Source organism: Diadema antillarum, unplaced genomic scaffold (assembly GCF_040938485.1).
Source record: "Diadema antillarum isolate AM-2024a unplaced genomic scaffold, OU_Dant_1.0 scf00000071, whole genome shotgun sequence".
Lineage (NCBI taxonomy): Eukaryota > Metazoa > Echinodermata > Echinoidea > Diadematoida > Diadematidae > Diadema > Diadema antillarum.
In genome coordinates this window covers 6832627-6847804 of record NW_027270960.1, presented here as the reverse complement: position 1 = coordinate 6847804, position 15178 = coordinate 6832627, and the positions used below count along the sequence as shown (strand labels likewise).

At 41.8% G+C, this 15178-nt stretch overlaps 1 protein-coding gene across 1 annotated transcript in view; it reads right to left on the bottom strand.

Moving 5' to 3' along the window:
• Window positions 1–265: 265 nt before the first annotated feature.
• LOC139717029 (TGF-beta receptor type-1-like) overlaps window positions 266–15178 on the bottom strand; it is a 62160-nt gene continuing 47247 nt past the window's right edge. Inside the window, exons 3-10 of the mRNA XM_071628543.1 lie at window positions 13545–13706; window positions 8710–8943; window positions 6899–7129; window positions 5807–5974; window positions 4258–4404; window positions 3344–3478; window positions 2495–2625; window positions 266–1682 (exon numbers count right to left, since the gene is read on the bottom strand). Of these exons, the coding sequence (XP_071484644.1) occupies window positions 1398–1682; window positions 2495–2625; window positions 3344–3478; window positions 4258–4404; window positions 5807–5974; window positions 6899–7129; window positions 8710–8943; window positions 13545–13706 (1493 nt within the window). The 3' untranslated portion in view covers window positions 266–1397. The remainder of the gene's footprint in view (window positions 1683–2494; window positions 2626–3343; window positions 3479–4257; window positions 4405–5806; window positions 5975–6898; window positions 7130–8709; window positions 8944–13544; window positions 13707–15178) is intronic.

The following is a 15178-nucleotide window of genomic DNA, read 5'->3' as shown; positions in this document are numbered from 1 at the left end:
TCATGCCGGCTGCCTCAACAAGGTGATATAACCATCGTAGCGTTCAGTACACGGCCGCGCCAAAACTCTCTTGGGCTTTCGCTTCATCCAGTACCCCGCCCTGCCAAGGCGGTACAGCCCATCACACACAATTTTTGTTGCTGTTGTCGTTTTGTTTTTGTTTCTTCATTTGTTCGAGTTAGCTTGCACTCGTACTCTACGTGGGCGACTGAAGACGCGGTTCCACACTTGTCTCCATTAACAAGTAGAAAACTTGGGTGCACCTCCACGAAATCACCGACACGTCCTCCCCGAGGGTCGATCCTCTGATGCTCTCATCAAATTTTGCCAATTTTTCCTGCTCCTGTTGCTATCGGATGCAAGTGCCACAGAAAAAAACGGCGGCGGCGCGTCTTCACTTGAAGCAGAGTCATCACAAGAGAAGAGCACGCTCCTGCGAAAGTGGTACCAGAGGGAGGGGAGGGGGGGGAATCACGTTGCTCATCATTTGCGTGAAAATTTTGTGCAGAGGTATATATGTGTTACAGCCAATGAGACGGCCAACCTGATTTCAAAGTCCGGCCCTGCTGCTTTTTTTTTCCCTGGCCTGCTGCATTTTCTACGTAACGCAGTCTCTTCTACACGCCTTAAAAGTCTGGTGACTCTTGCGATGAGGACGTGTTTGCCTCTCCTCTTGACTGGCCGGGGCGACCCGCCACACCCCTTTCTGCTCTTTGATCGCAGCCTCGTGACAGCCACTCTTGAAGCCCCGTGCGAACGACTTCTGCCAGGACTCTCGTTCCCCGTAAACTCTGGACAATCGTGCCACAGCAGACTTGGGCCGATATGCTCCCAGGCGTGTCTTCCGTCTTATAAAGCTACACACTTGCGGAGTGGATTCGTCGCTTGCATGCAACGTGACCCAACGGGGGAGGGGGGTGTGGGGTGACGACGTAGAGTTTGTCGTGAGAGTCCTTCCGAGGGGACTGTCAGAGCGGACTCGCAGGATGGCCAACACGGAATGATCTATCTGTCGACGGCATCCAAAGACGTAAAGTGGCAGAGAGAAAGTTTTCACTATCGTGCCTTTAATGTTTCACTCATTCTATCCCACTCCTGCTTCTACCTGTTGCAGACTTTACTCGACACAGTGGGCAATCTCCGGAGGGCAAAAGAAAAGTTGAAAGTCCTTTATCTTGCGTATTTTTGTTTTCTTCTTTTTTTAACACTCCTAACAGTATAAGGGTCACCTTGACAACCTGACAGGTGTTTCTGAGCAGGGCAACGTCTCTTTCGTCATTCAATGGCCCTCTCCATTTCTCTCTCTCACTCTCTCTCTCTCTGTATCTCTCTCTCTCTCTCTCTCCCACTCTCGTTCTCTGTGTCCACCGCGATTGGGATGGCGATGGGTCCCTGCACTAGCTTACGATGTCGTAGAAGTTTGGTGCCCCCTGGTGGGCGTAGTAATTGGGCGCCACCGGCTGCGAGGTAGGGATGATGCCCGGCGCGGGTGCCGGCCACTCCTTCTTGTCGTCGCTGTGCGACACATCGCCGTTCTGCATCCGGGCTGGTGGCAGCAGCACCTCGGGCTCCGACGGCCCCATCAGGCCTGTCAGCGTCTTCTTGATGCGCAACGCCGTGAGCCGCGCTGCGCCGTTCTGGTACCAGCACTCCTTCATCACCTTCGCGTAAGACTCCATCACCTGTGTGGGGATGAGACAGATGTCAAAACCGATGCAAGGTCGTAATTTGGTATGAACATTGTTTTACTTTAATTGCATTCATTCCCACAATATAGCTAGATGAATATATCTAAACCTTTTCACAATGAGGATATAGTGGTGAAAGTGAATAAGAAGCACAGTAACCTCATACGGAGTAATACCCGTCTTTTCATGGGAAATTGCAGAAATTTGAATCAAACTGAAACAGACCGAAGAGGAAGAAAAGAAAGAGTACTGGTGGAGGTATGAAAGTTGACATACTTAATCAGTATTACAAGGAAGTAAGTTGTGGTTTGTAATTTTGTGTGTCACAATATGATGTGTTGTATTTTTACCCGAACACAAAAAAAAATCAAACCTGTCTCTTTTAAAGCGGTGGTTTTAGTATTGGTTGAGATGAGAATTGAGCTTTTAATTTTTTGTGAAATACTAAGAAACCACTAATGAAATGTTACAAGGCATACCATTCTAAGAGGAATTCAAAGTTTATTTGATGAAAATTGGTTTTGAATTGGCTGAGATATCCAAAAAACAAATTAAAACAAAGCGATCCTAATTAAAGGTTCGTCCCAATTTCTATTACGATCCCTTTGTTAGGGATATCTCAGCAATTTCAAAACAATTTTTAATCAAATAAACTTCCTCTTAGATTTATACGCTCTTTCATATTTATTAAGAGATTTCTAATCATCTCACATAAAAAAAGTTGGAAACCTGAAGCCCCATCTCAACCAAAACTATACCATCCCTTTAACAGTTGGGCAAGTACTTTATGAACAGAGAGGACGTACCTTGTGGCTCGTCCATCGGTTTGGAACGGGCGGTCTTCTCTTCTCCACACAGACTATCCTCTTCATGTCCTCAATTCGAGGGTCCATCGGTACCCATGGGTGGTACGGCAGGGCAAACTCCTCGTAGATGCCTGTGTAAGAACAACAAATTGGTTCAGATATTACATCATTATCATCATCACCATCTTCTTCTTTTTTTTCCTCTCTTCATCTTTGTCATCATCATCATCAGCAGCAGCAGCATCACCACAATAACTATCACCATCATCACTATTCACCATCATCACTATTCACCATCACCATCACCATCATCATTACCATCACCACCACAATTATCATCATCACCATCATCACTATCATTATTACCAATACCACCACCATTATCATCACTATCATCATCCTTAGCATCACCATCATCACTATCACCATCATCACCATCATTACCATCATCACCATCATCACCATCACCATCACCACTATCACCATTATCACCATCACCATCATCACACCATCATCACCATCACCATCATCATTACCATCATCACCATCACCACCATCACCACCATCACCATTATCACCATCATCACCATCATATCACCATCATCACCATCATCACCACCACCATATCACCATCATCGCCATCATCGCCATCATCGCCATCATCATCATCATCATCATCACCATCATCATCAATGAATTCAAACCCAATGACGTATGATTCTTTCCCCCTGTTAGTGTGCTGAGAGAGAATCTTACACCCTCATTCTCCAGCCCCTCCCCCCCCCCCCCAAAAAAAAAAAAAAAATCAGAAAGAGGTATATTTAGCAGACGCTCCTCGCCCCATCTTACCAAAGATGGAGCATCGTCTTCCGATCTCCCACAGGACGAGTCCAAAGGAGTAGACGTCAGCCCGCTTGAAAGAGTCAAAGTGGTTCATGTTTATCGTCTCGTCCAGGACCTCCGGAGCCATGTAGCGCTTGGTTCCTGGTACACACACCACACATGTACAGGAAAGGGGGAGAAGAGAAGGTGACATGTATGATGTGGATGTGGATATTAATGTAAAGTTCAAGATTTGGAAAGGGTCAGGGGTCTTCACCCATTCAGCTGAATTATGGGGAGTATCTCGCCAAGATGATGAAAGTTGATTCAAACATCCAAATGAGAGCAGCAAACAAACAAAATGGAGGCAAGAAATCAGACAAAAATTATATATTCTTCTGGAAGTTATGACTCACAGAATCACAGTTGATTATCTAGCATTACATTCCATGGATATTCCAACATTGTCATTCATCTGGAATTTGCACTCCTCACTTCTTTTTGACATGAAGGGTCAAAAAGTCCACATTCAACCCAAAAGAACACCTCCTGGACCTTCACTCAAGCTTTGTCACAAACTCTACAAGCTCACAGTTCTTTCACAAGATAAAAAAATTACATTTGTGGTATGAACGAAAGGACAAATATTATAATTTGGGGCTCATTGTGGGCAAAATACCCCCCCCCCCCCCCCCCAAAAAAAAAAAAAAAAAAGAAGTACAAACACTCACAAATATTTGATTTTGTTGTATTTATTGAAGGTGATTAGCAACATAATCAACAATGATTTTTTATCATTTATCTCAGTCTTTTGAAGCACTGATAATGGGACCAATCAAACTAAAGCACCATCAGAAAACACTACTGGGGCACAACATTAATCTGACAAATGACCAAACTAAGCACGAGTGCCATTCCACTGAATATTCCAGCGGCCTCACCTATACGGTTGTTGGGGAAGATGTCCACGGTGTCGGTGGCAGAGTCGTGCCGCACGGCCAAGCCAAGGTCGGCGATGGCGCACTGACCGTTGCGCTTGACCAGGATGTTCTTGCTCTTGATGTCCCGGTGGGCGATGGCCGGCTTGCCTGCAGACGGAAAAGGGGCATCAGGAATTCTTAACTCACCTTCTATTCCTCATTTATTCAATGCCATGCAGTCCCTTTAAGACCTCTCTGAATTACATCCTCTTGTATGCTACGCCAATGTAGCATTCATGAGGTAGAGTGTAATCGTAATGTACACTTTGTGCATACACTATTAAACAAGACGAGTATTTGTAGTATTAAGCATTCACGTGTCCAGGCACTCTGCTGGAAATGGTCAAGCTTTTTCATCAGTTTCAGAAAACTCCTCCAAAGTTAGCTTACCAACCCAGGTGCAACAATGTTCCACAAATCATTAGGAAGGCCATGCTGACACAATAGGGATTAGGGGGATTAGCTAATCTCTATTCATTTGGCAATTGGTTTCCACACACCTGTGCCAAGCACTGAAGAAAGCACATTCAGGGTTAGAGGACAAGTTCATCTTGATATGCACATGGATTGAGTGAAAGCAGGAATATCAGTAGAACACATCAGTTAAAGTCTTTTTAGGAAAATTGGACAATCTGACAAAATGTATGCATTTTTAAAGTTTCTGCAAGGTCACTGCTGGATGAGAAGATGACAGCAGTTTGTTATGTCACTTGCATAGAACGATATAAGGAAAATACAGAATCCCACAAAATTTCACTTTTTTTTTGGGGGGGGGGGGGGGGGGGGAGTGGACATTCCCTCGACTTGTTACTTACTTATGCTAAGGGTAATATAATTCCCCCTGCCTTCTGGAAGAGGCAAGTCAAGTGCTCCTTTATTGGTATGAGAAAAGGGAAAATATGTTGAGTTTTCTGTATATTTTCTTTATATCGTTCTACGAATGTGACATCACACGTTTTAGTAGTCTTCTCATCCAGCAGTGACTGCGCAGAAACTTTAACAATTCATAACTTTTGAATGGATTGTCCGATATTCCTCACACTTTAACAGATGTCTTCTACTGACATTGCTACAGTCACTCAATCGACAGTTATATTAACCCGTTGAGGACAAGCTGAATTTTGCTAAAACACGCATTTCCCACAGACACATAATCAACCCTATGTGAACGGGGCACAAGATAGCTCAAAGGACAGGAGAACTAAGGGACAGAGGATGCAGAGGATTAAAGCAGAGGCATAACAGGTTTTACACTGTATACGCCGAATATTTCGCGAATTTTGCGAGTCGGGTGCTATTCGCGAAATTAAAAACAAGAAAAAATATTGACTCTGTTCCCGATGTGGATGTGATGTACGCTAGTACATTTCTCTGTTCTGTACATGACTCCACAATCGCGAATTCAACCACTTGCGAAATCGTCGGGAATTCCCGATTCGCGAAAATTTAGACTCGTGAAATATATGGCATATACAGTATGTCATACAGTTGATGAGAGTCTCCTCCTTACCCTGCATCCCCATGATCTCCATGTGAAGATGGGCGAGGCCCGTTGCTATGGAGAGGGCCATGCGCAGCATTGCCGGGACGTCGATGGAGTGGGCGTTCAGGTAGTCGAAGAGGGATCCGTTCTCGTGGTACTCGCTGACGAGAATGAGCTGGGTCCAGGTGCCGTTATCTGGCAGGAAAACAACAAACAAACAAACAAACAATAAACTGTGTAAAAGAAATACAACATAACATGAACATCAGCATACAGGTACTGTAAAACATTAGTGCTTCAAAATAGTTCTAAAATGTGAGTTAGGGATAGAAACAACCACTGTAAACATTTGAATTGGTAAAATCGATGTTCAATATTGTTAAATGTACAGAATGTGAACAATAGTTATAATAAAATGTTTCCAGACCAAACCGTCTACAGTTACGGTTTATTAAGAAAAATACAGACATCTCCTTTATTTTAGGCTTCATTGCGAAAATTGTACACAATAGGATGTTTTGTGGTACAACAGACCTACACATATGCATTAAATGTTATATCTTGAACAATCTTTAAATCACTGTTCCCAAAGGTAAACAGGACCTTTAATGGAGAGAATTGATTCCATAGAATTTAGGTTTTCATAGACAGCCTAACTAGTCTAAAGCAACCAATCCAAGGAAACAAACGGTGACTATTAAAACCATGTATTCTATCTAGCCAGGATGGCAGTAAATTTGATGTTACAAGCAAATACATATCATCAGATATATGGATTCAACAACACTTTTGTCTACTCTACACACATGTACGCAAAATGCTGTAACATGTTACACATCACATAAGTGAAAAAAACAAAAGAAAATATTTTTATTTTTGTTCTTATGTCATCTCTATACATTTGACTTTGAAACGTGCTGAGATATACATACTGAGGTTGGACCAATCCAAGTATGAATGCCCATAATTAATCATTATCTTTTTCTTTCTTTTTTTAACCATGGCTACTACTAAAACACTGGCTAATTGATGCCTATCTATATCAACAAATGGCAATATGTCAATCAGACGCAATAAAAAAGCAGCTTGATGCAAAAACGAATCAATTTGGACAGTCACCTTTGTTGTCTGCTGCGATGAAACCCAGGATGTTTTCATGCCGCAGCATCACCGTCTGGTAGATCTCCGCTTCCCGGAACCACGAGCGCTCCTCGCGCGAGCTGAAGATCTTCACGGCAACCGACTCGCCACGCCACTTGCCCTTGTAGACCTCGCCGTAGCGACCCTTGCCGATGCAGTCCTGGATCAAGATCTGCCGAGCTATGGTGCGCTGGACAAGCAGTGGAAGACCTGAGTGACGAAAGAAACAAAAAAAATTACACATCGTTAAAGACTTTTCTGTTAAACGCTTGTCATTAACTGTCATAGGCAGCTGTGCAAATTTATTCTTTGGCAAGCAGTTACCACAGAATAGAAAAACAAAAACAAAAAAAAAAGATGTGGAATTGCAATCTTTGAAAAACAAAGTCCGCACAATTTACGCATAAATGTATACTCAGTTTTCACTTTGTCATCGTATACACTGTTGATCTTATCATGATCGAGAATGAAGTATTATAACAGGTTTGAATATGATGGTCATATAATCAGAGCTGAGATTCATATAACAGTACACAGATTGTTTGGTTATGTTTACAATGAGCATACAAACACAAACAATGTTAACTGAACTGAATTAGTAGAAACCCACCGCTTTAAACAATATCCTGCTCTACATCCAAGCTATGATTCTGCTACATGTATGTTCTGAACCCTACAGTACGTCTATGTCAAACATTAGTTATGTTTCTCTAGAATTTCTCTATAAAATAAATATAGGTTTGTCTACACCATTCATCTGTTCCAAATCACAATGGTTTGTCACATCTCTCGTGGCAATTTCATGGAATGTGATTTAACTGTCATCACATCTGCATGACTGTCACAGGTTCTCACAAAAAATGTCTAACCCCTGCGACCTTGAACGACCCCTTAATCAAGAAACGACACACTCGGGTTAATAAGGGAAGAGGCATTCCACTGCAAAGAATGTGTGATTACATCTTGATGACACACATCCCCATAGAGGATGCTGCCTTCTGTTGATACATAAATACCCTGAAAAACACACAAAGTACAAGATGAACATGCATGGCATGCCCTTCCATTCCTTTCCCTCCTCTGAACAACAAAAAAAGGAAAGAAATAGAACAATGAACTGGGCATGTCGATAATGAGAACCGACAGATAGTATTCCTACAGCACTTCCCTTGGTATTTCCTCAGTGTTGCTAGGCAATGCAACATAGCTCCCACCCCATGACCTGTTTTTGCACTGTACGCAGAAAGCCACGCCTACATTAGTCTTTTGCCAAGGCCCTCTCGCTGTATTGTGGTGAGCAAATGGGAGAAAACGAAGCGAGCCCAGCTGAGTGCGACGGCGAGAGGGCCTTTTGAGATCTGATTAGCATCCTTATGTTAGCCCTTTTAATTTTTTGCTTCCCAATTTGGGTAGCAAAATTCTACCAATCTATGTGTCTGTCTGCCTGAGCCTGATTTGCATACGATGAATACATGCCCCTGACCTCCACTGGAGGTACACATAAGTGATGCATGCAAACAGGCTGGACAATGCCAAGACAGAGGATGTGGGCAGCACGCAATTGCATTGGTCGACCGGAACCTGCAAATATGATCATTCAGTAGGATTCCTGTGATCATGAATGGTAATGTGTGAAGCAGATCTCAAAAGGTGGTGTGCGATGCGTATCACAAAGTTATAAAAATGTTGTGTCCATGATGAACATGACTGAATGGTTTCCCCATCACATTGCAAAAACTGATTCACGAATATCGTTAACTTACGGTGCATACGTAAACAGGACTACTCACCCGAGCCGGAGCCGGATGTCGTCGGGTCCACCAGGTCGTCGAGGCGGGGCGAGATGATGAGCTTGTCCTTGGAGCCCGGACCCATGGGCAGTTGGCCCGCGTCGTCACGGCAACTGGGGTGTTTCCGGAGGAAGAGGCAGAGTGTGATAGAGATGCAGATGAAGCAGATGGGGCCAGCCACAGCGGCAGCCACGGCCGTGATGCTGAACCCTGTGCTGCCGCTATCCAGGTATCCTAGCAACAAGAACGAGAGTGAAACGTGCGCAAACCAATGTCAGTCGCTAGTGAAGAGGAAAAGTAGAAAAGTACAATGCACTACAATGAGCTACGGGGGATGGGGTCACACCCTAAACGAATTTCAAATGACACAATTGTTTTGCATTTCTGTTTGAATGTTCAGAGTTATCTTCCGCTCAAACAATAAATCAGAAAACTTTATAATTCCAATCTCCATTGGCAAGCACTGTGAAGGACGATATTTTCGCGGACAATTTTTGCAAATGAAGAGGTTGCAGACACTGAAATAGCAAGATGTTGTTTTTGTAATTTGACACCACAGCTATGGACACGACATGCACTAATGCCTGTCCGTTCACAATAGTTTTGCATGTTGTGAAATTTGTGGCGCAGCCATAATTTGCGAAATTCGCTAAAATTACACCCTCACAAAAATAACAGCTTTTACCGTGATAGATGTGCAGGATCGAATGATCCCTTTCTCTTAGAGCAAATTATGGCTCGACAACCAGTGCTGGTTCACTCCAAATATCAACCTATTTTGCAGAATGGAAAAATAATGTGCGTTTAATTATCAGCTACATGGTATTTGGGGCACACACAGAACATTTCTTTTCTTTTCTTTTCTTTTCTTTTCCTCTTTTTTTTTTTGCTAAACAATGATAATGGAACGTAAATTTAAGAAATGTTAATAGAGCATGATGAAACCAACATGATCTGTTCTCATGCCATTTTTGTTTCCTTCTCTGTGTGCAAGCAGTGTTGAGGGGCATTTTAGATACATTTTTTTGGAGGGGAGTTGCCTGTTTTGTTAGTTTTTTTCTTTTATAATATCAATAATATGAAATCACAGCCTCTCTTTATAACTAATCAAGCTACTGGGGTCACCCTGAAATAAGCCTGATGCAAACGCACAGGTAATATTACGTTGACAGGTATACAACATCAATAGCTTAATAATTTATAATTTGTTCACTTAAAACAAGTCATCACTTTGGAACCCTATTGATGGTGTTATCAACGAACGAGACACGGAAGAAATATACGAACGAGGGGAAGGGGAAAGAGCAGTGAAATGCAAGTTCTGTTCATTGTGGGAACCAAACATGTCTAACACAAAGCAAATTCCCACTGAGGAGAAGGGTCAGGAGCCCTAAGTGCTTATGTTTTGTAACTTTGGTTGCTATGGAAATGATCTCGAGACATCCGAGTTCGAAGTATATCATCTGGGTTGTTGAACCTTTACTGCTCATTCAGGATCCTCCTCACCCTCCCAATTTTTCCCAACATGGCATTCCACCATAAAAGGAGCCATATTTCCTTCAGTTCTCTTCAATTGCATTTTTGGTATGCAAATACATTGCTAAAAAAAAAAAATAACAATAATAACAATAATTTGCAAAGGCGAAACAACTGTATAAGCAGGAGTCGGAATTAAATTCAACGCATTGTGTTTGTGCATGCGTGATGGTTTTTCATTTTATTCTCCCCCACCCCCCCCCCCCCAAAAAAAAAAGCCCTTGGAAGAGGGGAACAAGTATTTAAATTGGGTCTAGGGCAATTACCCCCTGGGCAATTACCCCGGACCCTTCCCCTTGCCCTAATCCTAATCCTGAACCTAATCCAAACCCTAACCCAAACTCCTAACCATAAACCTAACCCTAACCCTAATCTTTACAGGGGGGGGGGGGGGGGGGGGGGGTAATTGCCCGGGAAACGATTTAGTTTACATTTGGAGACAATTTAATGGCAGCTATCAGGACAATTACCGGGTGGCAAGATAACTTTCTTCTTCTTGTTCTGTTTGTTTGTTTGTTGTTGTTGTTGTTTTGTGGGGTTTTTTGGGGGGTGGGTTTACAATGCAGTACCAATGTGACCAAATTTAAACACTGAAAGAGCATCATTAAAAGAAGATATTGACAAGGCATTCAAATGACAACTTCTGACTCCAACTTCTAAGAACTACTTCCTCCAATAACAGATGTTTTCTTTTGGATTATTTTCCATTCCCCTATTTATTTGTGTTCCTGATCAGATAGTGCTTCATTCATAAACCGTTTGATATTAAAGTACTCCACGCCATCAAGTAATATTATTTTGACTACAGTGATGTTGTTATAAATCATTACCTCTGATACTGGCTGGGTTTGCTAAACAGTCAAACCCCTCCCACTTTCGACCCATTTTTAGTCACGAGTATGTTCGGGCAGGTGTCCACGGGAAACGTGTACTGTAAAACACAATATTTTCGCGGCATGCAATTTACCCAAATTGGAGCTGACGGCCTTTTTCGCAGCAAGAAATTTTTGCGAGTTGCCTCTAAGATTCAATGCGCATAGTGTAGACAAGAACTTTCATGTGCATTTTAATTTTGCAAATCTTGGCCTTGCACGAAATTTGCGAAATTAAAATGCACGCAAACAGTTCTTCGTTTTACAGTATTACAGCAAAATCATTAGTCCTTTACAGGTTAACTATTTCGACAACATGGACACTGCCTCTTTGCTTCAGGCTTAATTTCCACTAAACCTGTCAGAAATATGTTATCATATTGCTGTTCTTACTTCTCAAAAAGCTACTCGATTGAAACAGTTTTTTTTTTCTCTTTTTTGTCTGTTGGACAAAGTCTATCACGAGACTTTATCAGCATGAACAGACTCTCGCAACAGTTTCACTTTTGCAGTACTTCAGATGTTTTTTTCTTTATATATGTGTGTGTGTGTGTGTGTGTGGGTGTGTGTGAGTGTGTGTGTTTATTACTTCTTCTTTTTTTTTTTTTGGGGGGGGGGGGTTGCTTCCATCTTTTACCTGTTACCAAGACTATCCCTTCCAGATGATCTATGCCATTTGATATCAAGGGCAAAGGCATATCCAGGAAGGATGAGCTCAATTGTGCAACGTGCCAACGGGATAAACAGGACATGGCACAGACGCATCGGATAGAACGCAGGGGTGGGGTGGGGGAGACAAAGAAGTGGTCAAACACTTGATTTCACACCATTCTGCTCTAAGACGCACTAGTTGGCCTAATTCTGATGTCAAGCAAACAACTTGTCAGGAGCCTCCCCCCCCCCCCCCCCATCAATTTAAATGGCTTCGGAGGTAGGACAAGACCGTATTTGAGGATCTAACTAATCATAAACGTCCTCGGCTCACTATCCAATTTCCTACAATTTTTAAAAGTATAAGCTACAATATATTTCAATGGTATGACATAGAACGCTCAGGTCATTATTGTTACCACACCAGATCATGGCAAAGTTGTAAAGCTACATGTATAAATACTCATATACTTCGATTAGCACATATCTTTCTTTTTCCCTCTCACTTTTAATATTTGGACAGAGAATCCAAGATATATTCTCTCCTTCTCTGCCAAAATGTCAAAAAATGATATACCGGTACCTCCGCCGTAAAGATGAATGGAAATACCTTTGCTTCCTGCAAATGCATTTTCATTGCAACCATGATCAAGAGAGACCCCATCCCTGGATTGTATAAGTACAAAGTGTATGCTGTGGTTTCATTTGACCATGATATACAGACATAGCCATGCTTGAAATTCAACAATCCTATGAAAACCTTTGTCTTTTGTGGGCAAAAATACAATCTAGTAAGATGGTATCTTAGGCAAGGAACATGGTAGCCAAGAAATTCCAGTTATAAATGATTTTCAAGTCTTTGTTGGAAAACTGCAGAGTGTGATCTTTAGAATAGATATGCTGACAAATATGACCATTTTTTTTTCAGTCAACATAATTCTCATTACAAAATGTCAACAAAAAGAACTTCATGTTAAGTTGAAAAACCAGTCACAATCCAGTTTGTGTTTTTAGTTGTTGTTTTGGGTTTTTTTTTTACGTTTTGGGTATCTGAAGTTAATGTCTTTCTCATGTCGGTATTTTTTTTTCCACTGTCAGAATGCGTGGTCCTAGTGATAACAGACTTAAAGCTAGACAGCCCACATAATGTACAGTCTATGGCACATGTCTTGACATTCTCATGAAAAAAAAAACTATAAAAGTTCACCCTTTCCTGTGACTGCACAGACTACTTGTAAAACAAGAAATGTTCTTGTCCAGTTGAAATTATTTTGCGAATTTCATGACAGCCAAGATTCACAAAATTAAAATGTACACGAAAGTTCTTGTCCACATTATATGCATGGAATGCCAGTGGCATTTGCGAAAATTTCATGCAGCAAAATAGGACGTCGGCTCCAATTCGCGAAAATCTCATGCTGCAAAAATATCTTGCTTTTAATACAGTACATACTGCTGGCTAGTTTAGGGCTCTTGGGAAAGCGGTGCCAAAGACACACAGAATACTTTCCATTTTTATCACATCCAAGACCAGGCAAGTCGTTTCTACCATGCCTTCAGTTGTTTAGCGTGAAAACTATCACATCAAATTAGTCGTGACAAATAATTTATCTTGAAGTGTTTTAAATCCCTTTTTGTGTGTATATTTGTTGTTTTCATGTCGGTGGAAGAGAAAGAGTAGTTTTTAGAGTTTGTTTGTTTGTTTGTTTTTTCCTTTGCTGTTCTTATGAAGCCAAAACACTATTGTGTCAGGATGCAATACTGTTCTGATCGTACCTTTGCAAGCGTTCATGCAGGACTCGTTGTCCGGGAAACGGTTTTCGTTGCCTCCGCACCCGCCATAGATGAACTCCTGGCACACCTTGCTGGTCGTGTTGTAGAAGAAGCGCTTTTCGACCAACCCGCAGTTCCCACGCATCGGCATCTGCACGCACTGATCTAGAGGGACGAAAGGAGGCGGGGAGGCAAGCAGAGATTCGTTATACGTCTTCTCGCGGTGGTAACGAACCAGGTCGTCACCGGACATATTCGCCGGATTCCACATCTTGGTTTGTTTTGATGCTGGTGGTTTCCACATCAAACAATTAACATTAAAGTTTGTTGACGTAAACTGGCAAGTCTACTTATATGTTTTAAAAAAGAAAAAAAAGAACAATTCTGATGCCTTCTTCAAAGCGTGTTCACATGTGCAGCAGTTTCAAACACACATCCTGCTGGGGCAGAATTTAAGGGTCGGCAATCACACATACAGTAAATATTCCATGCCAAGCCACGCAACGTAACAATATCCATCAATTCCCCTTCTTCTGGCTGTCTTTATAATATATCAAACATCCATAGTTCCTTGTACATCTATAGCACATGAATTGACTCCCATTAAAAGCACAATTAGCACACAAATAGAATCACTTGCTGCATCCTCCACATTGTGAATCAAAATGCACGTATCCCAACCGAGGTTTGCACTGTACGTGTAAAAATCTGCAATATTCAAATGGTTCTGTACTACTCGCTATTCCATCCTGCACAGTCCAACCCATCGAAAGTCTAGCCACTGGCAAAGGGAAAAAGAGAGATGGAGAGTTCTGCAAAACTGGCGTGAAAAATATGTCAGCGAAAAATCACGAAATAATCCCACAGTGATAACCGCTACCGTGCACACAAACTGCACGTAATCCATGAAATGCGGGAGTGCACAAGACTGTACACGGGTCAGTCAAGGAACATGGAAGTAATGGGAAGTGAAGCCACTTGACGAAGTAATATTTCCTACGCAGACGTCACGTGACTCGGCACACCACTCCACTGATTTTCCTCCTCCGCAAACAGCAAACTCAACTTTCACAAAAGTTTCCCACAAACTCTTCCCATATATATAAATATGAATCATCCACATAGGCAGAAAAACAAACACAGAAAGTGGGAAAGTGAAAGCTACCAGTGTCCCCAGACAAGAGGTGGAAATGAAATACTATGGACAGTGCACACAATTATCCAAACGAGTAAGCAGGAAATATGACTCACAAGGTCAAGGGTCATTAGATTTGTCTCCAGACTTTTCTTTCAAAATTATTACAAAGCAGGACTCTGTGAAATGCAGGATAACAAAAAAAAAAGCCTATAAATAATACACAGATGGCAATTGTTTGCATTCATAGAATTGGAATACAGTGTACCCTTGTTTCACCCCCCCCCCCATAAAATATATATCATAGTAATAAAAGATATAAAACATAAATATCAAAATAAGTAAAAACAAATACATACATGTAATGTCCTCCAATTCAGTTATCAGCAGTTTTCCATTTGCTTTAAAATTTGAACTTGCAAAGACTATTATATGTAGAATTGTAGACTGTTGGTAATGCAAGCACATAATATTATGTTGTGCAAAAGCATCACACCAACTT